We start from the raw sequence: 23,800 nt of genomic DNA on the forward strand, positions 1-23,800 counted from the left end.
CGCTGGACGGGCGGGCTTCAGTGACCCGCAGGCCCCACGCACCTGCCAGCAGCCGCCCCAGAGCTGCCCCAGAGCTGCCCCGGAGCCGCGAGCCAACGGGAAACACGGCCTCGACCCTGCTCGGCCACCCGCGTGTGTGACCTGGGGCTGGGCGCCAGGCCGCTCGGACGCCGGGGATGCGCGGGCCCACTCCACGTGCAGCCCGGGGCGCACACTCACCTTCTGCTCCCAGAACCTATGAAGTGACCCCGGGCGCCGCGAGTCCCCCCACGGTGGCGACAGAGGAGCCCCAAGCGCCGGTCCCGAACGGGAGCCCGGGTGGCCCGGGGAGCGAGGCCTGGCCGCGTGGCGGGAGGGATGGCTCAGAGGCCACAGCTTCCCGACCAGCAGACACGCGGTGCCCTCCTGCGACTCCGAGCCCTGAACCCGCGGCAGGTCGGAGGCAGCGGGGGCGCCAGGACGGTCCGTCCCCCTCTGATTCCAGCCACGGGGGGCGGGGGGCTCGGGGAAAGGTTTCCCCTCCTGACAGAAAGAAAACTCTGTCTACGCCTCAGGTTTCCTGCGAGGAACCTGGAAGTAAGCGTCAGGCCTGCGGCCGAATCAGTTGCCCGTGAGCCAGACACAACGACCCCGAGGGCAGAGGGCGGCAGGTGCAATGGGAGCCCCCAGTGTCCTGGCCCAGGCCCGAGGACCCTTGTCCATGACCGGGAACACCAGCAAGCAGGCCCCCGCTCCCCCAGCCCGGTGCCGTCTGCGGGTGACAGCAAACACCACGACAGCCGGGGAAACTGGGCGAGCAGCGCCGAGGGCCTCGGCCGCCCGGGCCTCCACGCTCCATCTCAGCTCCGGTCCTCACGTCGAGCTGTGAGGCTCCGCGCCCCGGCGTGGGAGGACACACAGTGTGGGAGGACACGCACCGGGGAAGGACAAACAACCTGCAGATGAACGACTCGGCAGGCCCAGGCGCTGGTGGCTCGGCAGGCTCTGGCAGGGCGACGGCACACGAGGCCTGACCGGGCCCCGGGCGTGGGGACGACCTCCCCTCTCTGGCTTTTCCACCAAACCACATGCGCGGTGACACCTGCGCCCTAAGTGCCGTCGGGGCCCCTGGGGCCCACGTGCAGCACCGTCCCCCAGGCCGGAGCATGTGGGCGCGGGGTCAGCAGTGCGGCCCGTGGGCCTGCGGAGCCGGGGCTGTGGGGCGGAGGGCCCGGGAGCCCGGGAGGTGCTCCCCGCGCGGCCCCGCGGCCCGTCCCCTCCGTCAGGGCGGCAGCCGCAGGGCCCGGGCTGGGCCGAGGGACGGTGGGGCCCCCACGGCCCCTGACTCCCGGACACAGGGCACGAGGCCGCAGCAGGCAGACGAGTCTAGAGACGCCGCCTCCAGGTAGAGCCGTGTGCGGCAGGGCGCGGGGCTGTTTCCAGGAAAGCCGATGACACAGGCCCGGTCCGGCTGCCTCCTCCTCGGCAGGAAATACCCGCGGGCCACCCGGTTGCCCAACGCGGCGCGAGGCAGAAGCCACTCCCAGGCGCCAGCCCACCACAGCCTGTTTCAATGAGCGCAGGTTCCCCATTCCTGCTCCCGCTCTGCCCCTGCCCTTCCGCACGGAGGGCGAGCGGGGGGCTCTGGGGGCGACGCCGCGGGGCTCCTCCGGCTGCACCTGTCCCGCCTCCCCGACCGCGCAGGTGGGCAGAGGGGCTGCAGGGCACACCCGTCCCCGCCCGCCCCTCCTGCAGAGCCCCCGCCTCCCTGCACCCTAACCCGAGGTCCCCGGCCGTCGGCGAGGGCACGGAAGGGATGCGGGGTGGCATCTGGCAAAGGCCAGCCACGGTGCCCACGGCCTGAGCTTGTTCCCAGACTGGAAATCTGGAGGCCGTGACCTGCCCTGTGGGACCGGGGGTGGCCCTGTGTGAGGAGGACTCCGCACATCTGAGCAGGGACCCGGGGGCCCGGGGGCCTGGCCACCTGCCTTCAGGGTGGCCGCGCTTACCCCAAGGCCAGCACATCCGACCAGGCCGTGCTGACAGCGAGGGCCGGGAGACCCGGACACAGACGTGTGTGTATGCGTGTGTGTGTGTGTGTGTGTGCAGGCACGCTCGTGTGTTGCACACGAAGGCAAGGAGGGAAGGACGGGAAAGGCAAGCAGTCTTAGATTTTTAACTCCTGAGAATGGAACGCTTAAAGGTTAAGAAAAAAAAACCAGCCAGCAGGTGGGATGTGACACCTGAGCCAGGGAGCCTGGGCTCTGGAAGGCGGGTTCGGATCACACCGCTGCCTCCCCCTGGGCGGACTCGGCAGGCCCCAGGCTCCCCCAGCACCGCGAAGCTTCACCTCCCCGGGAGGCAGGAGGGCCCACGCAGCACGAAGCGGGCGCCGGTGCACACGTCCACGTCAACAACTTCCCACCCTTTACATTTCCCGCACTTGAACATTTTTCTTTTTTTAATCAGGGGGAATTAAAGCACACACGTGGTGTGTATTGTGCTTTCTACTTTGCCACATAGGGTCACTGTAGAAGCAAACCCAACCAAATCTGCTTTCTCCTCCACTGTCACATCCTTTCACAAGGAACAGCTGAACGCTGGCAGAACAAGGAGGACACCGTGCAAGGCCAAAAAGTAGGTGAGCTCTGATGACCTTTCCTGCCTATTTCTATGGGCTGCAAGGTCCTCAGGAGGCATGTGTGAGCGTGTGCACGTGTGTGTGTGTGTGTACATGCTCAAGTGAGGACGCATCTGTCTGGAAATAGGATCACAGCTGCAAGGGCCTACCTCCAAGGGCCTACCCCCAAGGGCCTACCTCCAAGGGCCTACCTCCAAGGGCCTACCCCCAAGGGCATACCTCCAAGAGTCTACCTCCAAGGGCCTACCTCCAAGGGCCTACCCCCAAGGGCCTACCTCCAAGGGCCTACCTCCAAGGGCCTACCCCCAAGGGTCAACCTCCAAGGGCCTACCTCCAACGGCCTACCTCCAAGAGTCTACCTCCAAGGGCCTACCTCCAAGGGCCTACCCCCAAGGGCCTACCTCCAAGGGCCTACCTCCAAGGGCCTACCCCCAAGGGTCTACCCCCAAGGGCCTACCTCCAAGAGTCTACCTCCAAGGGCCTACCTCCAAGGGCCTACCTCCAAGGGCCTACCTCCAAGAGCTACCTCCAAGGGCCTACCTCCAAGGACCTACCTCCAAGGGTCTACCTCATTCTGATCTTGCAAAATTGCTTTTTAATGATTAAAGCAAAGAACATTGATCTTGCAAAATCGCTTTTTAATGATTAAAGCAAAGAAAACCGTAAATGAGAGAAAGAGCAAGCTGGACTTACAGAAGGCATCAGCTAAACGGAAGAAATCATGCACAGAAAGACAGAGAGAGAGAGAATAAAACAAGGAGGTTTTGCTGATACTTTAAATATAAGGTCACTGTATTGCTAATACCTCTTCTCCCCACAAAACCTCAAGAAATGTAGAGATCTGCTCGGCACTAAAACCACTGAACATTACAAAGGCTCGTTTCTACCCACTCCACAGCACAGATCAGCCTCTCCTGGACTCGACCAAAGAAGATTTTTTTTAAAAGCCCAGTTATTCCCTTAACAACGTCTAAAATACAAAATACCAATCTAATCAATATTAGAATAAGAATGAATACGTGAGCTACTGTACATCCGGTAATTCACCCTCAAAACACATCGATACTCCTTTCCTCAGACAGACAACAAATATAATCTTATTTTTGGAAATGCTGAGAGCTCATTAAAGGCACTTTCACTTATCGAAGCTAATACTACAACAATTGTATGCGGTACATATTTTACAGATGAGAGAAGTGAGGTTAACGTGACTTGTGCAAGAACGTAGAGAGAGAGAGAGAGAGAAAGCAAAAGCAAGTGTTTCTAAAAGCCTGACTTCACCGGCTCACCTCATATCGGCCAGAGAACACGTAGCGTGTGCACTTGATATAAACTCCAGGATGCCTCTAATTGTGACAAATCATGCAAAACACACCAGCCTGGGTCTGTGGCATTAGTACGGCTCTGAGAACTTGAACTTTCACATTTCCTGACTTTGAAAGGCAAGGTGGTTGGGGGAAATGAGCTAAAATTTTCAGCGTGTTAATGTTATCTCAACGAGGTTTCTGCATTTTAAGTTCCTGGAAGATCAGAGGGGGAGTTTGTGAGGATTAAAGCCAAGACAGAAAAATTGACCTTTCTGGGCAGTTTACAGCCATTGAGCACCAAGTGAAAGCAGTTGGTTTCAAAAGATCACAAACCTCGTACTGAGCAGACTTGGCAAGAAGAATTCATGTTGGTGTAAGGATCGACGGGGAATGATTTGAGATATGAGCCCTTAAGATGTAAGCTGGAAATAACTTTAAAATCTGGAGGTTTAAAAGAGTGATGCACGTTCTCTAGAATTTATTTTGTCATTAAATGTAAGAATGCTCAGGCATCAGGAATTAAAAGTGGCTAAAGGACCGCTGGTTCTACTAGTCCGAGTTACCCAGAGCATCGATTGCAAGTGACAGACGTGGTTTCTCTTGCTTTTGTTAGCCAGGGCGTTGAGTATTTGGACAAAAAAAAAAAAAAAAAAAGAGTATCTGTCTCTTGACTGTCTACACTGGCTGATGGTACAGAAAGTAGAGGTTCACGTCAGCCTATGTGTTCCTGATGTTTGGTGCGTGCTATCACGCACGGGCTACCTGAAGGCAATGGGTCATATAAACCGAGTCACGTATTAGCCACTTGCCAATGGCTGAGAGTCTCCTTCTATCATGAAGGATGCTCACTGTTAAGAGGCATGTTATGCATGAGAGACCCCTAACCCTGGGAAATGAACTAGGGGTGGGGGAAGGGGAGGCGGGCGGGGGTGGGGGTGACTGGGTGACGGGCACTGAGGGGGGCACTTGGCAGGATAAGCACTGGGTGTTATGCTATATGTTGGCAAATTGAACACCAATAAAAAATAAATTTATTTAAAAAAAAGATGCGTGTTATGTTTCCAATAAAACGTCTGTAGCAGGTAAAGGGAAACTCAAGATACTTCGGGGTTTGGTCCGTAACATACACAGTATACTCATATTCCAAACTCAGTTCCACGATTTCCGTTTGCTTCAGTAGAGCAAGAAATATTTATGAAATCACGGACGTTCCTGCACCCCAATCCTTATGTATGCATGAGATGTGCTTTACGAATGGATTCAGACTAAAACTTTCCTTAAAGGATCCTGTGCGTGCTTACAAGCATAACTCCCCATGGAAGACTGCCAGCGTTTCTGCCTTTCGACGGGGTTATGGTCTTGACTTTACTTTCTAAATGAATTTTTTTTTAAGATTTTATTTACTTTTTTTAAATAAATTTCTTTTTTTATTGGTGTTCAATTTGTCAACATAAAATAACACCCGGTGCTCATTCATTTGGGGAATATAAAAAAATAGTGAAAGGGAATAAAGGGGAAAGAAGAAAAAAATGAGTGGGAAATATCATAAAGAGAGACAGAACATGAGAGACTCCTAACTCTGGGAAACGAACTAGGGGTGGTAGAAGGGGAGGAGGGCGGGGGTGGGGGTGACTGGGTGATTTTATTTATTTTAATCATAAGAGACCCACAGAGAGAGGCGGAGACAGAGCAGGCTCTCTGAGGGGAGGGTGATGCAGGACTTGATCCCAGGACCCCAGGAGCCCTTGACCTTATTTTCCAGCTGAAACAGAGGTCGTGCTGCTGTGGGACTTCACTCAAAATAGCAGCAGTGGCTCATTCTCCTCAATTTCTCTCTGTCGTCAGCCTCACTATAACCACCTACTGGAATCCCCACACTACGCTTTCACCAAGATGTGAGGGAAGGCAAATCGCACATCCTAACGAGGCCCCTGCACATATTTGGGCTGGGAGAAAACAAATTCAAATCTCATGGGCTAGTCGCCTGGACCCAAGGTGACCGGGTTTGGGTTGGTTTTGCCAAAAGATCTGAACTGACCCATGAGACACTGCAACTTGGGAGAAACAGCTGCTACATCGCCTATCACTCTGGCCTTTCCATGTAAGCAAATATCCCAAATCTTCCACGGAAATGGGCCTCCTGAACACCCAAACTTATTATTTCAACTGTCTCCTGTCGTCACTCTGAACGCACATTAATGCACTTTGAAGAGAGTAAAAGTATACTCTTTTCTTTTTTTTCTTTTTCTTTTTATACTCTTATTTTCAAAAGTGCTTCGCATTCATAGGGAACACTCTCCTATATGTGGTCTGATCTCCAAAAGTCCTGACGGCAGGCATTTTATTTATTTATTTATTTATTTATTTATTTATTTATTTATTTATAATAAATTTATTTTTTATTGGTGCTCAATTTGCCAACATACAGAATAACCCCCAGTGCTCATCCTGTCAAGTGCCCCCCTCAGTGCCCGTCACTCATTCACCCCCAACCCCCGCCCTCCTCCCCTTCCACCACCCCTAGTCCGTTTCCCAGAGTTAGGAGTCTTCATGTTCTGTCTCCCTTTCTGATATTTCCTACCCATTTTTTAATGAGGGAACCGAAGTTCAGGTGGGTTTAAATGACTTGCCAAAGGTAGACGCGGCAAGTTCCCAAGTTAAGGTATTTAACATCAAGGTCGACTGCTTCCTTGTTTATATAGCGCAGGACTGCTCAGTGCTCATTCTTCTTTTGCTAAGTCAGTCTTTGTACTGGACACCAAGCCCGGCACTTGGCTCTTGGCAAAGCTGAAAAAATCCCAGAGGCAATCAAGTCTGGGTGGCCACCTTCCCTGACAGCAAACGCCCAGAATGTGGTACGATCTGATTCCTTCCAAAGAGGCATTGACAAGTTCAACAGTATCTTAGAATTTCAGTTTGAGATAAGAGCAAAGCAACTGTTCTAAAAATAGCTACCAAAACACGGGCAGAAGATTGCTGTGAAAGGCAGTGGCTCACTTCCTTCCGTATACACCATGCCCTTCCAACCACTTCTGTTTCTTGACACGACTAGTAACCAAGGAAGTCCTCTGGTGCTTCTTCTCCTCCTAGGCCCAGGCTACTACTATTTTCCTCGTAATCCTACTGAAATATTTCCCCCACCATCCTCAATCTTACAGACTGATGACTTCTTTTGTGAAATATGGAGAGTCAACGTGAAAAACGGGCCTTGCATAGAACGTACCTGCCCTGCTTCCAACCTACCCCCACCCTTTCCTGGTCTAACCCTACACCACCTACCCCCTGTCCCCTACCACACCCCCCACATCCTTCCCCACTTCAATCCATCTGACTCAAGCCCCATTTTTTTTTTCCAAACAGGTATATCTCACAAAATTTTTGCATAATCTGTGATTTCACTGCTCTCCAGCAATGGAAATTCAAAATTGCCTCATGTTCCAACAGTCGATAGTTTTCAGAGATGCTGGACAATGAGGAAACTAAACGTAAGATTCTGTGGCCTGTAATTCCCATACGTAGGATTTGTGGGCAACCGAGGTTAAGAAGCGTGAAGGGTGAATCCTGACAAGTCTGCAGACTCCCAAATTCACAAACGCCACCATAGCTTAAAACTTCCCTGATGAGATGCAGTAACAGATCATTCTAGCAAGGTCGTTGTGTCTGACGTGCAATGGAAGCCCAAGGCCGGCCTGGGGAGCAGCAGCCGGCATCCAGGGGATGCACCGAACGGCTCAGTACTTTATTCCTGCCCCAGCTTCTCAGCCTTGCAAGGCTCAAATCCACACCTCAGTAAGACTTTACCCCATATCATGGTCTTTCTAGGTCACTTCTGGACCCCAACAGAGTCCAGAGTGTTAAAGCTGTGACTGCCGTGGGTCTCCAAAGCCCAGTCCCCTGATCTGCTAAAACCTGACCCCACAGGCCTCCGTACCATTGCTGTGTTCTGGAAAGGACGGCAGTTATGAATTTCTCTTTATAAGGATATCAGAGGTGCACTCAGCTGTGCGGAGACAGAGGACTGAAGCTTCCTAAGCCAGAGAGACCTATTCATTCAACTCAAACAGGTTTTCCCATTTCGTGGCCACTAGTCCCAGGCAGCTGCTGAGCACTTAAAAGGAAGCCGGTCCAAACTGAGACGTGCTCTAAGTATAAAAAAACAGATTTTGAAGACATGATATGGAAAAAAGGATGTAAAAAAAAAAAACCTCAGTTTTGTTTTATATGGGGCACATGTTGAAATGACAGTATTTTGGATGCACTGGGTTAAATAAAATATATTATTAAAATTACCATCATCACCTTTACCTTTTACTCTTTTTCAAGTTGGCTTCTACAACATTTAAAATTATCTGCATGGCTTACGTTGGTGGTTCGTACTCTATTTCTACCGGACACTGCTGCCCTAGACAAAACCCATTCGCTTCTTTAAGGTTTTGCTTCTAGAGAGAGGATGAACATGCCAGAGGTTTGGCTTACATCATCCTTTTTTGATTTATTTATTTATTTATTTATTTATTTATTTATTTATTTTACTTACAAATTTATTTTTTATTGGTGTTCAATTTGCCAACACATAGAATAACACCCAGTGCTTTTTAAAAATTAGGCTCATCCTGTAGACATCCCCTCACTCAGTGTTGTCTAGATGAAGGACAGGCAAACAAAAAGTGTGCCTCCACCTGCAGTTCTGCCTAAGTTGGCAGCACAGACCCGCACATGGCATCAAAGGGCCCACTGGCTCTGATGACTCCTTGGCCCTTTCCTTATTTGACCTTACTCTCCTTTATTCATTTTTAATATCTCCGAAAAATATAGGAAGAAAAAAAACAACTTACAGGTTCTGAGATGGTGAATCCGCTGCTGGAATGCACAGGTATTTAACTCCCTGTAGAATGAAATAAAATAAAATAAAATGAAATAAAATAAAATAAAATAAAATAAAATAAAATAAAATAAAATAATAAAATAAAATAAAATAAAAAATAAAAGATGATACTTAGTGGAGAAAACAATTTAAAGGAACTATTTACTCAGGTCAAAAAATAAAAAGTAAAAAGGAGAAGTTTTTCACTCATCCTTTGTTGCCAAGGAACCGGGAAAGAACTCTTTAATTAAGGTTCCTGGTTATTTTCCGTGACCACACTTACAGATATTCATGCTCTGGCTTGCAAACGGCTTGTAGGTTTAAATAGGGTTTATCAAAAAAGTGAAATAACTGAGTGCTTTCCAGTAAGTGCCAACAAGTTTCAAAACTATCCTTTCAGATGCTTGTTTACATATTCAACACTTTAAAAATCTATTTCACTTAAGATCCTGAGTGGCCAAAGAGGAAGCACTGTTAGTAAAAACCTTAACACGATGACTAAAAATTATCGTGTTATTAGAGTTTTCTATATCAAATTGGAGAGTTACAATTTCACTGATGCATTAACAGGAACTTTACACACTCAAAGTACTTTGATTTATTTTGCTTGCTTTTCAAAAGAGTAAGAGTCTGTGTACCAAACTAATACATTTTTTTAAAGGATGGCCTGATTTGAAAACAAAAATGAACTTTATATAGGTCTCCATAAAAATCTGTAAAAAAAAAAAAAGTCTGTGTAAAGCATGCTACAAAAACCCATGATAAATTTAAGATTGTATTTATTGACAGAAAGAGAGAGAGAGAGAGCACAAGCAGGAGGAGCAGTGGAGGGGGAAGGGGAAGCAGCCCTCCCGCCCCTCCACACCCAGCGGGGACCCCGGGATCACTACCCCAGCCCGAAGGCAGATGCTTAACCAGTGGAGCCACCCGGGTGCCCCTCTAGACACCTGGCTGTTTGGGGGGCACCTGAATGGCTCAGTCAGTTAAGTGTCTGACGTCTCCAGTCGTGATCTCAGGGTCCTGGGATGCAGCCCCGCGCTGGGCTCCCACTCACCAGGGACTCTACTTGTCCCTCTGTCCCTCCCCCGGCCCATGGCCTGTGCCCTCTCACGTAAAGAAATAAATTAAAAAAAAAAAAAAGCCTGACTGTTTTTACTTCAGAGGGATTTAAACTGTGGTTCCAAAGGTCTTCAATGTCATATAAAATACAAAATCTAGAAATCTCCGCAACCTCTGTAAAAGAATGTGGTTCTGTGAGGACTCAGATGAACCATTTTTAAAGCCCCTCCTCCTTTGACAGCCTAAGCTCCTAGGGTCTTGCCACCACATCATGGATAATAAGTAGGAGAAGAAACACAACAAACCCTGAAAAAATAACCAACCTAAGAGAGTAAATGACGGGGAAATATACAGACATATAGAGACTATCATAAGTCCCTCGGCAAATAAAGCCATAAAGTAACTTGGCTAGAATTATTTGAGTTTTTGGCAGTTGATCATTAAAATTTTAAGGTTAATTCCTATCATGAGGCATTTCTGTGTTGTATGTACTAATGTGGCCTTGTAAGGAAGAGCTACACTTGTGGCTGCCCCGAACCCTTTGGACCTCCACATTTTGATAATTCCTGACATTGTGAATCCTACTTTTCCAACACAGAATCCGTATAAATAACATTTCTCAACCTCCTTTGCTTTTAGGGTGTAGACTCGGGACCTAGTTTCATCACCTGACACGCCTCACTGGGGTGGATTTGGAAACAGGACATGGGAAGAGTCAGATGGGTAACGAGCACCTGCTTGGAGGCGCAGGTGGCAGCAGAGGCAGGTGGTTCTGGGGGCAGACGTGGCAGCGGCTCTCACCACTTGTGCGATGTGGTCTCAGTGCTGCTCTTTAACTTCAGCCGAAAGCCTGTTTCTCTAGCTCTTCTGGGAGACCCTGAGGTCTCAGCTATCTCTGAACAAACCCCTCCCTGCTTGAACTGGTGCAGAGTGCAATCGGCTGTCCGTAACTAAGAGTCCCCTCCCTGTCCCCCAGGATTATAAGAAGTCAGGAAAAAAAAAAGACATTTTTCCTGCTTAATTCACATGCATGTATTTTTTCTCCAGCTTTGAGCCAATCATTACATCTTCCAACAAAGGCTCTTGAGGAAGATGGGTTTCACCACTGCTTGTCCATGTGAGAATACTTCGCCTGAGCCAAACAGCCTCGCGCGTGCCCAGGGTAAAGTCCAGAGAGAAGCACCCCTCATCCGGCCTTCACCTCGCCGTCCCTAACTGCCTCCTTCCGTCTCGGCCTTGAGTTTGGGCTTGAGGCACTATGCTCTGCTGGGAATATCGAGGCAGTTCTCTGAGGTCCTAACACACCTCCAGAGAGGTATTAAGGCAGTGATTTAAAAGCAAAGGAAATGGAAAAGGAAACGATACTGTAAAAATAAGTAATTTCACTCCGTCCCTCCAGCAAGGCCAAACCAGCCTATCGGTCTAGATACACGTACTGATAATTTCATATATCCGTCATTGGAATGACTCATTTACTTTTTTCGTTTACTCTTAAGTGAGAGTTGGCCATGGATCAGACCCAGAAGCTTATGAAATCCGTTCCTCCCACATACTTCCTCCAACCTCTTTCAGACCAGTACCTCCAGGAGATGGGAAGGATTCTCAGATTTCCACCTTCCCTTCACCATGCCCGTCAGCCTGAGACCCAGCCTCAAGTCAAGGATGCCGAGGTGGGTCTCCTCTCACAGGGGATAAAAACACCTGCCTGTCGTGCATGCTGACAGCCACTTAATCCTAACAGAATCTAAAATCAGCTGATCATATGATGGGAGGAAAGAGAAAAAAAAAAAACGAAGGAAAGGAAGACAATAGACAGAAGGGGAGGCTAAATAGCCCTAAGCTTATTAAAGGCATTGACCATAAATGTCAACAGCAGTGTGACTGGAAAGCACTTCACTTCCTTCAGGTGCTCCCTGAGTGGGAGTCACAGTCCCCTTTTTGGTGCCTTATGCAAAAAAAAAAAAAAAAAAAAAAAAAAAGGATGATGGCAGGAGCAAAATGCAAGAACATGGCAGAGGGTCCCTCCCTCCACGCCCGGAGATGGTGAGGAGGCAACTCTTGGCCATGCGGGGCCCCTCACCCTCACTAACTGGGATGGGCATGTGGCAGCTACAGCTTCCCATCTGTGAAGCTTCTAAGGAGGAACAAAGTAGCTCTCAGCCACAAGTTTGGGGATCCCCTACTGTTAAGGAAGGACAGAGAAATATAAAACACAACATCATGTTCTCTCAAAAGTAGACCGGCAATAACAACAATAACCTGGGCACGTAGGAACACTAAATATCTGTTGAACAAGCTGAAAACCAGTGAACGTGAAGATCACACTATAGGAACAAGTGCAAGGGCAGAAAAATACCATAAAGTGCCCATGCCCATGCTGGGGACCGTTAACGACAAGAGGGCTGAGCTAACCACGCCGTAGGAGGGGCACACTGCATGCACATGCCCCACACATCGCTCTCCTGCCCGTCCACACCAAGGGGACGTGGGTAAGAATCAGCTCACCGTGATCTACAATAAGAAGGGAACAAACTATGCAAATACGGTAAAGAAAAGACTCAAAACTGCCCCAAAGTTTCAGCTGCTCGCCGCCCAAGAATGTCTATTTATCTTGGCTTAGTCATTAACAAAGCATGAAGTCTATCTCTTGGAGGCCACAGGCTGCAGAACACAGAGTACCTGAAAAAAGTCTTGAGATGCCTGCACATGTGTACGATTCATGGCAGTTAATTACTAATTCAGAAAGCAACAAGAGTGCTGACAACACTAGGGACCTCGGTGCTACAGGCTGGATAGACTTGAAAGTATCCTAGCATTAATGGATTTCCCCCCAAAAGACCATTCTCTAATGCTGAGCTTTGTAGAGACAGAGACACGGGGTAGGATGTGTTTAGCTAAATTGCAGAAAGCATAGCAGATGAAGTAAAAAAAAAAAAAAAGTAACACCTCATTCTAGAGCAAAATTCTAGAATGCTCTGAAAAATTCCCAAGTAATAATAATAACACAGAGGGCAGGTAGGTGCGGGAATGGGTGAAATAGGTGAAGGGGGTGAAAAAGAACACTTGTCATGACGAGCACTGAGTAACGTATAGAGTTGCTGGATCACTATATTGTGCACCTGAAACTAATATAACACTGTGTGGTAACGATACTGGAATTAAAAAAAAGAATAACAGCAATGTTTCTATTACTATAGCATTTGCTATGTGATATTTACTCCTACATATTACGTCTACAACTAAAAAAAAAACCCATAAAACTAAAACTGTCTTCTTCTTTGAAATATAATTATTAAATAGATAAAAATTCAGTATTTTCCATGTTGTTTCAAAAAAAAAAATGATTGGTGAAAGGCCAATTAGCATTAAACTTCCACAGAGCTGGTAAGTGTCAAGTTGCACATTTTCAATTTAGGCGCCTGGCCCGAGAATATCAAACCCAGTTTAGTTAAGGGAAAGGGGCTCAGTCTACGCTTTAAGATTGTCATGATTTCTAGGAGGGACAAAGCAAGTGCAGTTGATTTCCTTTGACTACGTGGCATTTTTGAACGGCCTAGGGCATCCCGAGAATGCTATTAATACTGATAAGAAATGAATTGAAAGAGGATAATGCTAGAAACCAAAATTATGAAGATGGAAACTAAACTTCACTGAATTAAAAAAATGAAAATTAAAACACATTTTACCCATCATGTTAGCAAAGATGTGGATTGTTAAGGTATCCAAGGAAATAGCATTTTTTTTAATTTTTTTTAATTTTTATTTATTTATGATAGTCACATAGAATGAGAGAGAGAGAAGCAGAGACACAGGCAGAGGGAGAAGCAGGCTCCATGCACCGGGAGCCCGACGTGGGATTCGATCCTGGGTCTCCAGGATCGCGCCCTGGGCCAAAGGCAGGCGCCAAACCGCTGCGCCACCCAGGGATCCCTGCCTTGTAAATTACTATAACCTTTTTTAGAGTTTAAGTTAGTAATATCAATTAAAATTCACAATATTCTGGGTTTGGACCCAGAGCTTCCACTTCTAGAAATTAATCCTAAATAAAGAGATGGACCCAGGGCACATGCGTGGCTCAGTGGTTGAACATCTGCTTTGGCTCAAGGCGTGATCCTAGAGTCCTGGGATCGAGTCCCGCATCGGGCTCCCTGCATGGAGCCTGCTTCTCCCTCTGCCTGTGTCTCGCCTCTCTCTGTCTCTCATGAATAAATAAATAAAATCTTTTTAAAAAATTAAAAAAATACTGATAAGACGTGGACCAGAGGGAAGAAAAAGGCAAAGAATTAAGAAAAAGCCTCATATTTACCCCAACTGCATATACACTCACTATTCCTAATAACAAGCAACCCCTCCATCAGGACTACAGAGTGTGGAAAAAACATTAGGAAAATACAGGAAAGCAGCTGGACTTCAATGAAATCATCCAAAGAAAGCTTTCTGCGTGAAGTTTTGAAAGAAACAGCAGACATCAATTGACTGAGAAGAAAGTCTAGAAAGTATCTCGGAGATCCCTCTTGAACAAAGTTTAAAAGCTTTCTAAGTCCATATTCTCAAAAGTTCTAATATTTTTCTGTTTTCTGTTTCAACAAGCACAGTAACCACCAAAAGTAAGGTTTTTGCCTTTCTTTGGGGCTGAAACTAAAGATTACACTTAAAACGATACGTAGGCAAGTGCTTGAAAAGCAGGCCCAAGATTCTGATTTCAGGACTCATGAAGAGACCCAACTCTCGCTTGTTTCAAGTACAATTTCTAAAAATCACTGTTCTTTTCTTTCTGAAACGTGAATGTGAGGCTTCTGAGAAACCTCGCTGACATTCTACTTTCCTAAAGAAAAGAAAGATGAAGCCCTCCAGGGTCTGTCCTCTCTCTCAGGAAGGCCACCCGAGGCGGTTCTAGAACATAACCATTTTCTGCAAGGACTCACCCACGACCTCTGAGGACACAGGAGGAGGAGACGGAGTTCGCGGGGAGTCCAGAACCAGCGGATCCATGCGATGGAAAAGTTATTTTAGCGGCTAATAAAAATGACCGGATTAGAGACCTCGGAGACCAAGACCTCATCCTGTTCCGACCCAATACTAGCAGCAACATGGGGGCGCGAAGGAGGTGACTTTTTTTTTTTATTTTTGGATTTTTGATTTTCTTTGTGGCATTTCTGAGGCATCGGGGTGGGGGGGGCGGGGGGCACGATGGCGTGGCCTCTGCAGGTCCTACCCGTGGAACTCTAACACTGATCATCTGATTCCTGTGAATGAATCGAGCAAAGTCCGTTGGAGATCCCCTTAAGGCATCATTCACCCGATCACCAAAAAAAAAAAAAAAAAAAAAAATCTGACTTCAAAAAAGAAACAAAATTTAAAAAGCCATTCGGTTCAGATCGGCCCACACCTGCTCGGAAGCGAGGCCACAGCTCACACCTGCTGCAGAAGGCCAAGGCTCTCCCACTTGAGACGGTCCCTCAGCTCTTTATTTTATCGTAGTCAAGTCTATATAAAATTTGCCATTTTTAAACCATTTTTTTAAGCATGCAGTTCAGTGGCGTCGTGAGTGTTCACACTCTTACCAGCACCACCCTCTCTAGAGCTTTTCCTGCTTCCCGACTGGAAACTCTGCACCCGGTAGACGCTGGGTCCCGTCAAGCCCGCCCGGGCCTCGGGAGCCCCCAGGTCACTCTCTTTCCCACGAATCTGGCTACTTGTGCGCTTCCGTATGAACCTGAAGGCCACTGAACTGAAACAATTAGGGCGGCCACACCTGAAGGTCACGGCCCGGGACACGGAACCGCTGGCCTGGACTCGCCCTCGGGGGCCCACGGCGGGTGTGACCACCTTGTTCCCCTTTATCAAGTCGCGTCTTCACGGGGTGTCTCAGTCCGGAGGGAGCACCCCAAGGTCCTCCGGCCTGTGCGCCCAGATGCCAAGCAGCCCCCGCGCTGCCTTGGGGTCACCCTTCTCCTCCGCTTGGGGATTCTCACAGAGCCAACGACACTTTTTGTTCTTAGTTAGTTAGCTAGTTAGTTAGTTAGCTAGTTAGTTAGTTAGCTAGTTAGTTAGTATTCATGTGCTGCCAGTGACGCTGTTTAAAGGGGAAAGTGTAGCCCAGGGGCATCGCGGCAGGAAGGTCACCTCGGAAACGTCCGGCCTCGGGCCTGGAGGCCAGCAAGGCATGGGGGCAGCGAGGACGGAGGCGCGGGCCTGGCCTCGGGTCACCGGCATCGGGGGCACCTGCAGGGGACAGCGCAGGGTCCCCGGCCCCCCCTCTTCCCGCACCCACTAAATTTAGGAGCCGCTGCGGCAAATCACGACTTGCAGGCACCCGGGTTGTCGGGGGGGGGGGTGCGGAGGGCGGGGTCGGAGTGTGGAGACAAGATTGAGGCCTTGGCTTGATTTGTGGGGGCAAATGCAAATGAGCAGCCTCGGCCACCTGTCGGCTTCTTTCAGGTGACTCAAAAGACGACAGCCATCTGACTCGGCAGCTCAACACATGAGGCCCACAGGCTTATTTTTGCTGCGGCCCCTGCACTACGCAGCTAACTGGACATGGTCAGCGCCCTATGTCCCGGGCCAGCGTGGCTGCAGGAAGGGGACAGGCCAAGGGACAGGCTGGGGGACAAGCCAGGGGACAGGTCGGGGGACAGGCTGGAGGACAGGAGAGGGGACAGTCAAGGACAGGCCAGGGGACAGGCCAGGGGATACGTGAGGGGACAGTCAAGGACAGGCCGGGGGACAGGCCAGGGGACAGGCCAGGGGGATAGGCAAGGACAGGCCGGGGAACAGGCTGGGGCACAGGTCAGGGGGACAGGCGAGGACAGGCCAGGGGACAGTTGAGGACAGGCTGGGGGACAGGCCGGGGGGACAAGTAAGAACAGGCCGGGGGACAGGCCAGGGCACAGCCAGGGGGACAGGCGAAGACAGGCTGGGGGACAGGCCAGGGGACAGTCAAGAACAGGCCAGGGGACAGGCCGGGGGATAGGTGAGGGGACAGTCGAGGACAGTCCAGGGGACGGGCCGGGGGATAGGCCAGGGGATAGGTGAGGGGGCAGTCAAGGACAGACTGGGAGACAGGTGAGGGGACAGGCCAGGGCACAGTCGAGGACAGACTGGGGGACAGGCTGGGGGACAGGTGAGGGGACAGGCCGGGGGACAGGTGAGGGGACAGGCCAGCCTCACCAGCTCCCGGCCACCAGGCCCCCTGCGGTTTCTGTCATGGCTCGGGCCCCGACCTCCTGGCCACGACCCAGGGAAGCAGGGCCACTTGGAGCCACCGCTGCAGACCCAGTCACTTGGCGATCAGGGTGACGGATGCCCCGGGTCACAATGGGAGGCCAAGGCTGGGCAGGAGGGACCCGCAGTTACAGCCTCTACACGACGCCCATGTGAAGACCCAGGGTCCCCGCCCTGGTGCTCGGCCCCGCGGCCACCCAGGCAACCTGGCGGGCCCTGGGGTGCTTGGGACTCCCCGCCCAGGCTCCCAGGCTGCCCCCCGCGTGCTTGTCAGTCCCTCCTCCAGCACACTGTCCCCTCCAGGGCCCCCTCTCTCCCCTCCAGGGCCCCCACACTCCAGGTCTCCCACCCTCCCCTGCAGGACCCCCCTGCCTCCAGGTTCCCCACCCTCCAGGTCCCCCTCCCTCCCCTGCAGGGCCCGCACCCCACCCTCCAGGTCTCCTGCCCTCCAGGGCCCCCTCCCTCCCCGCCAGGTCCCTCTCCCTCCCCTGCAGGGCCCCCACCCCACCCTCCAGGTCTCCTGACCTCCAGGGCCCCCTCCCTCCCCTCCAGGTCTCCCACTCTCCCCTGCAGGGCCCTCCTCCCCTCCAGGCCCCCCCAGACCCCCCGATCAGCCCACCTGCTGCCACCCACCGTCCGCAGCTCAGGGCCCACAAAGCCCGCGGGGTCGCAACCTGCCCCCCAACAGCACGAGTGAGCTGAGCCGGGTGTAGACGGGGACACCTCACCGAGTTGCCTCCGGCTTCAGGGTCAGGAGCCCGGCCAGGGCCTGGGGGGTCAGGGGTGCGGACCGTCCTGGACCCGGACGGCGCCTGAACACCCCGGGCCCCAGCGGGGAGGCCGGGGCGCAGACAGTGGGGCACGAGGCTCCAATTCAGATTCAAGGGCCACGTAGCCCCGCCTGGGGGGGTGGGGGGGGCAGGTGCTTCCGGGGGGCCCAGCATTCCACTGCATTACCCCCGCACCATAGCCCCTTGTCTCTAGCCCCTCGGGCCCTGGGGAGCCCCCAAGGGGAGCCCCAAGGATTGTACCCATCAAGGGGTGTCAACTTAGGAATAAAAATGGAGACGAATCCACCCCACATGACCTGCAGGCCCGATGGGAGCCTGTGCTCACGGGGTAGCATGTGCGAGGCCACATCACGGCCGATGCTTCCAGCTCCCAGAACGCTGCTCCTCCTCTAGCCTCCGACTTCAGCTGCAGACACCTTTTCTTGCAGGGATTTTGTTCAACTGCAAAGACTTAGCCACAAGCGCACAGTGATGCTGCTGGAATCTGTACCTGCGGCCTGGCCCTGGCCCCGGAGCCCTGCACACGCGCTCCGAAGGCCTGGGGACACTACATGGCAGCTCACCTGGACCTTGCCCGGCTGCCCTCAACTCCAGCTCGGTCTCCCCGAGTGCTCCCGTCCACCCATGGGTGCCACAGCTGCCCTTCCAGCCAGGCCGCACCCTCAGGCACCCCCAACTTCTCCCCTGCTCCACTCCTCCCACCTGAATTCTGATTCATTCCACCTGAGAAACTGCTTTCCATACTTCGGGGCTGTTCTATGGGACACCTACCAGTTCACGGCTACTGTGACTTCTGTACAGATTGTTCCTTTTTTTCTTTTTTTTTTCATTTATTTAGTTCCTCCTTACTCTGGTTCCATTCTTTTGCTTTCAATTGTACTTTGTCTGATAAAAAATATTGCTATTCCGTCTTTCTTTTGGTTCATTTATACAGGAAAATCTTTCCCCATCTTTTGATTTTTAACCTTGCTGTGTTGCTCTATGGAAAGGATTCTTCTAGAAAAAAAAAAAATCCCACTTTCAGTGTCCAGGCTCAAACCATCATCACTTCTGAAGGGGATTGTTATAAGAGCTTCCTAACCGGGTGCTTCATACCCATCACCCTCATTGGTCCCGTTCCCTGGTCAAAACCCTGGAAACACAATCCAAATCTGTCTCCCGACTTGGTCCATAAATCTTTGTTGAGTCTCTGCTTCACAGATAAAGCTGAGGCTCCTCAGCCCAACAAGGAAAAGCCTTCCAGCCTGCTCTGAACCTGCACCCCAGCCTGGCCGCTGTCTCTGGTTGGACCTTCATGGGCCCCAGAACATGCCTTGCCTTTGCACACCTGATGCCTCTGCACACCCGGAGCCCTTGCATGTGCCGCCTTCCTACCTGGAATCCCACTCTCCTCTCCAACTGGCTGTGTTCACCATCAGTGCCTGGCCAACCTCTCGCCCCTTTGAGACCACACCGAAGTGTCACCTCCTTGGCAAAGGAGGTCGGGTTGCCTGACCTGGTCGGGTTGGCCATTTTCTCCCAGTGCCCTAGAGACTCTCATCTCTGCTATCTCAAGCCGCGGTCTTGCCCTGTTGTAAGGATTTCTGTGCCTGTCTCTTCTGAACACTGAGCCCCATCTTGCTTCTCTTTGTATTTTATCCCCAATCCTTGCTACAAGGTAAGTAAACATCTGCTGAAGCTGAAGGAATAACTCCTAATTTAGCCAAAAGGAGAACTGAATACGGCCCCACCCTTACCCCACCATGCTGACCACCTTCTCCGCTCTATAATCAGCCAACTCCACGCATCTTCTGGGCTCCAGGGCTTATTTCCCCCTTCCTGACCAGCCCGGAAGGGCTGCTCCGCGCTAAGGCATGCCTCCCCCTTGAACCAAACCATACTAGTCCTACAAGCTGCCTGAACACGCCTCTTTATAAAGTCTTCCCCAAATTCCCCAGTCCACGAGGCTGAAGATCTTGTATAGAAGGTCAGAGCTTCGACCCTATGCTCCAGCATTTACGAGCAATTTATGTGGTTGTATCAGTGCACACACTCACTCCAGTGGAAGTACAGGGGGACACCAGGTGCTACATGCTTTTCCTGAGATGTTGGTTTGGAGATGCTGGTGGATCTTGCCACTGGTGCACTTCCATTGAGGAAAAGGAGGGATGCAAATAAGGCAAGCCCACTTCAGAAACACAGCACTCGGCACACGTGCTCAGTACTTGATCGCACAGGGGAGTCAGGGCAAGATGGACGAGAGGCGGCACTCAGGAAATGCTAAAAAAAAAAAGAAGAAGAAGAAAAGAAAAAAGAAAAGAAAGAAAAAGAAATTGGGACTTGACTTAGAGAAAACTTTAGCAGGAATGTTTTGTAGAATTGTTCAGTTCTGAGGAGATGCTGGTCGGTAAGCATGACTGCTAAAGAGAAGGTCCGCGTGGGCCTGAGATGCAGGGTGCTCTAGAAGGCCAAGAGACAAGAAAGGTGAACAGGGGTATCTTTTATTTAGAGACAAAAGAAGCACTGTTTCCTCTCTAGAATCAATGAAGTACTAGACTATTTCCAGTCCCTTTTGGTCCATTCATGCTGGAATTCTGGGTTTAGAACCCCATTTGCAAGTGAGCTTATCACAGAAGGGTCAGCAGCCAGACGGAGCTATATTATGCACTTGACTGCCCACACACGCAGACCTCAGATACAGCTTGATTCAAGAAAGAGCGATTACTAGACAGTTTTCGATACCTACCATGATCATTTCTATTTGAGTCATTTCTATTTAAGTCTGGGGTTGGCTTCAAACAAATTTACCTCAACATATGAAAGCCGCTGCAAGCCTTTGGTATGGGAGATACCACTGATACTTGGGTGGCATCAAAGAGACTTTCTTAGAGAGGTGAAAACAACTGGGGTTCACTGGAAAATATTGCCAATCTGAAAACCATGGTCAAACGATGATTGATTTTCAAAGGTCCCGGACTTCATTAGCAATAGGATAGTGTGATGCTTTTTGCGATGCCAATAAAACAACTAAGATCGTCCACGTTGGACACAGTGGCTAATCCGAGTAGGAAATCTTGCCCAGTGCCTCAAGCTGCATCTCTAGGGAATGTGTGAATCTTAGGAAAGGAAATAAACTCATTTAACTGAAATAACCAAATGGAAGATAACTGATGCTAAAAATAAAATCTAGACAATTGAAAGGTCCGTCTTGGGCTATCTTCTCCCTTTGGAGATTAAGATAACTAAAGTGAATGGTTTACACCCCCTGATCGTGGACAACATAGATGTAGCATGTCTAACATCAAACATGTGTATGAATCCACAGGAACACTGTTGGCACAGAACTCAGTGTGGCCAAACCTGAAAATCCAAATGCAATGTCCCCATCACTACTACAGACGCCCCCCGCCCGCCCACCCCTGCCGGCCTTCCATACCTCTCTTCACTCAAAGAGAAATTATGAAAATACTCTATTGTGAAAAATAAATAAAGATAAAAGTGAAACTCATCCTTCCTACCCTCTTTTCCCATCCTACTCCACTTTGCCATTGTGGGGAATCTGTATGGTCCCTCCAGCCCCTTCTTTTTTTTTTAATTTTTATTTATTTATGATAGGCACACAGTGAGAGAGAGAGAGGCAGAGACACAGGCAGAGGGAGAAGCAGGCTCCATGCACCGGGAGCCCGACGTGGAATTCGATCCCGGGTCTCCAGGATCGCGCCCTGGGCCAAAGGCAGGCGCTAAACCGCTGCGCCATCCAGGGATCCCTTTCCTCCAGCCCCTTCTCTGTGCATTTACATGCATATGTATGTACCCACAGAAATATATAACTGATATTTATTTTTACATAAATGGGGTCATATTGTGGATATTATTCTGCTACTTGCCTCTTTTGCTTAACAATTAACTTTTCCCTATGCTTACATATAAACCTTCCTCTTATTTTTGAGTTGCTGCAGAGTATTTCTTAATATGGATGCATCATAATTGACCACTACCCTTCTGCTGAATGTGTGGGCTGGCTCCAATTTTTTTGCCATTACACAGAGTTGCAGTGAACATTTTGCCTGTACCTCTGTGGGTACGAGATGAAACATGTGGTTTTCGTCAATTATGTATCTTCCTAGGGGGAGATGCGGCCTATAGCTCCTGTGACTTGAAGATCATGGGCAGAGTGGGCCCCTGGGTCTTGAGAGCTGAGGATCAACATGGGCACAGAGCTGGGGGTGACACTCTGCAAGTCTGCCTGCGTGGCTGTCAAAGGAGGATCCCGGGCAGTGAGGACCTGCCTCCTGAGTCAGAATACAAGCCCCGTAACTTGAATGTTCTCTCAGCTTTTCATGATCTGGGTATAAGTTCCTTAAAACTTGATGGGATGAGCATTGGGTGTTATTCTATATGTTGGCAAATTGAACACCAATGAAAAATAAATTTATAAGAAAGAAAAAAAGAAATCTGAGACAACGCCTCAACGGCTCTGCCTGCACTTCAAGCACGTGGCAGATCTTTTAACTGATCATTCACTGTCTATGTCTTAGATGTACTTTCCTCCTTGTAGGACCAAGCTTCTAATGCAAACTAAAGGCAGCTGAAGGATCCTTAAGAGATCAGAAAGTCACAGGATAATGATTTAGCAAGAGGTAATTCCGAACTAGAGTCCCCAGGAGCTCCATAAACCAGTACATCTGCATTTGCTAACCCTTCTGACAAGTGAGGAACAGAACAAACAGCGTGTATAAAGGAGGCTGCATTACAGAACCAGATCTTCTGGCTTCACTTGTTACTCATGGCTAATAAATTATCCTTGGCACAGCTCTTCTTTACCACCCTTCAATGAGCCACAAATGACTAAAGACATGATTCCCACTTTGGAAAGGAGCTGAAAATGCACGTGGCTCTCAGTTCATCAGTAAGCACCTGCAGAGGGGCCCCTGGGTGCCAGACCCAGGTTGAGTGCTGGGGGACACCAAAGAAATCCCAAGGTGGCACCTGCCTGCATGGGCCCGAGGCCAGCTGCGGAGCCTGGATCTGGCAGTCAAGAGCTAGATGTCACCATCAGTGAGTGGTTAAATAGCTACTCAATAGACTGTAGAAGCTGTCCGGATGCATATAATTCACAACCCAGCTAAGAGTGCAAACTACACATATTATAGAGAAAAGGGAAGAAGCCCTGAGGTTGGAGGGCACTGGGAGTGTCCTTCTCAGAAGGAGAGCTAGGGCCGAGCAGTGAGGAAGGGTAGGGCTTGGGCAGGCCAGAGGGTGGAAGAAGCATAGTTTCTTAAACTTTAAATGCCATTTAACACCTTGGTTCTAGTTTGCTTCACACTTGGGAAACCAGCTGAACTTCTGAGGTAGTGACACGGAGCGGGTCGCCAGACAGACACCGAGCAGGTGACCAAGGCCCATCGAGGATCCCCTCAGCCTCCTAGCTCCGCGGTCCAAGCAGACCGAACACCTCACCCTGGGGAGAGTTTCCTCAAAAATAAGCGGGCAGGGCAGCCCGGGTGGCGCAGCGGTTTAGCGCCGCCTGCAGCCCAGGGCATGACCCCGGGGTCCCGGGATCAAGTCCTGCATTGGGCTCCCTGCGTGCAGCCTGCTTCTCCCTCTGCCTGGGTCTCTGCCTCTCTCTCTCTCTCTCTGTCTCTCATAATAAATAAATAAATAAATAAATAAATAAATAAATAAATAAAATATTAAAAAAAGAAAACGGGTTAATCCAAATAACTTTTGGATTGGCTATATCTAAAAAAATGAAAAATAAAAAATAAGCAGACAATGAAGACAGCAGCACAGATAAGTAGATAACCATAAGTACCAGAACCAGAAGATGTGGCCGCCTCTAACTAAAACTAACAAAATTAACTTGTGAGCCTGGACACCTCAAAAAAATTCTTTAGTGTTAAAGGAAATATAAAACAGAACCACCAGGAATAAGTACCTTCTATGAAAACATCTT

At 49.9% G+C, this 23,800-nt stretch overlaps 1 protein-coding gene across 2 annotated transcripts in view; it reads right to left on the bottom strand.

The window, feature by feature from the left end:
• Positions 1-23,800, bottom strand: part of DUSP22 (dual specificity phosphatase 22) — a 57,047-nt gene that overhangs the window by 5,225 nt on the left and 28,022 nt on the right. For both annotated transcript variants that reach the window (XM_055322956.1, XM_055322955.1), the window contains exon 4: positions 8,763-8,812. In XM_055322956.1, the coding sequence (XP_055178931.1) occupies positions 8,763-8,812 (50 nt within the window). The remainder of the gene's footprint in view (positions 1-8,762; positions 8,813-23,800) is intronic.

This window comes from Nyctereutes procyonoides, unplaced genomic scaffold, assembly GCF_905146905.1.
Source record: "Nyctereutes procyonoides isolate TBG_1078 unplaced genomic scaffold, NYPRO_anot_genome, whole genome shotgun sequence".
NCBI lineage: Eukaryota > Metazoa > Chordata > Mammalia > Carnivora > Canidae > Nyctereutes > Nyctereutes procyonoides.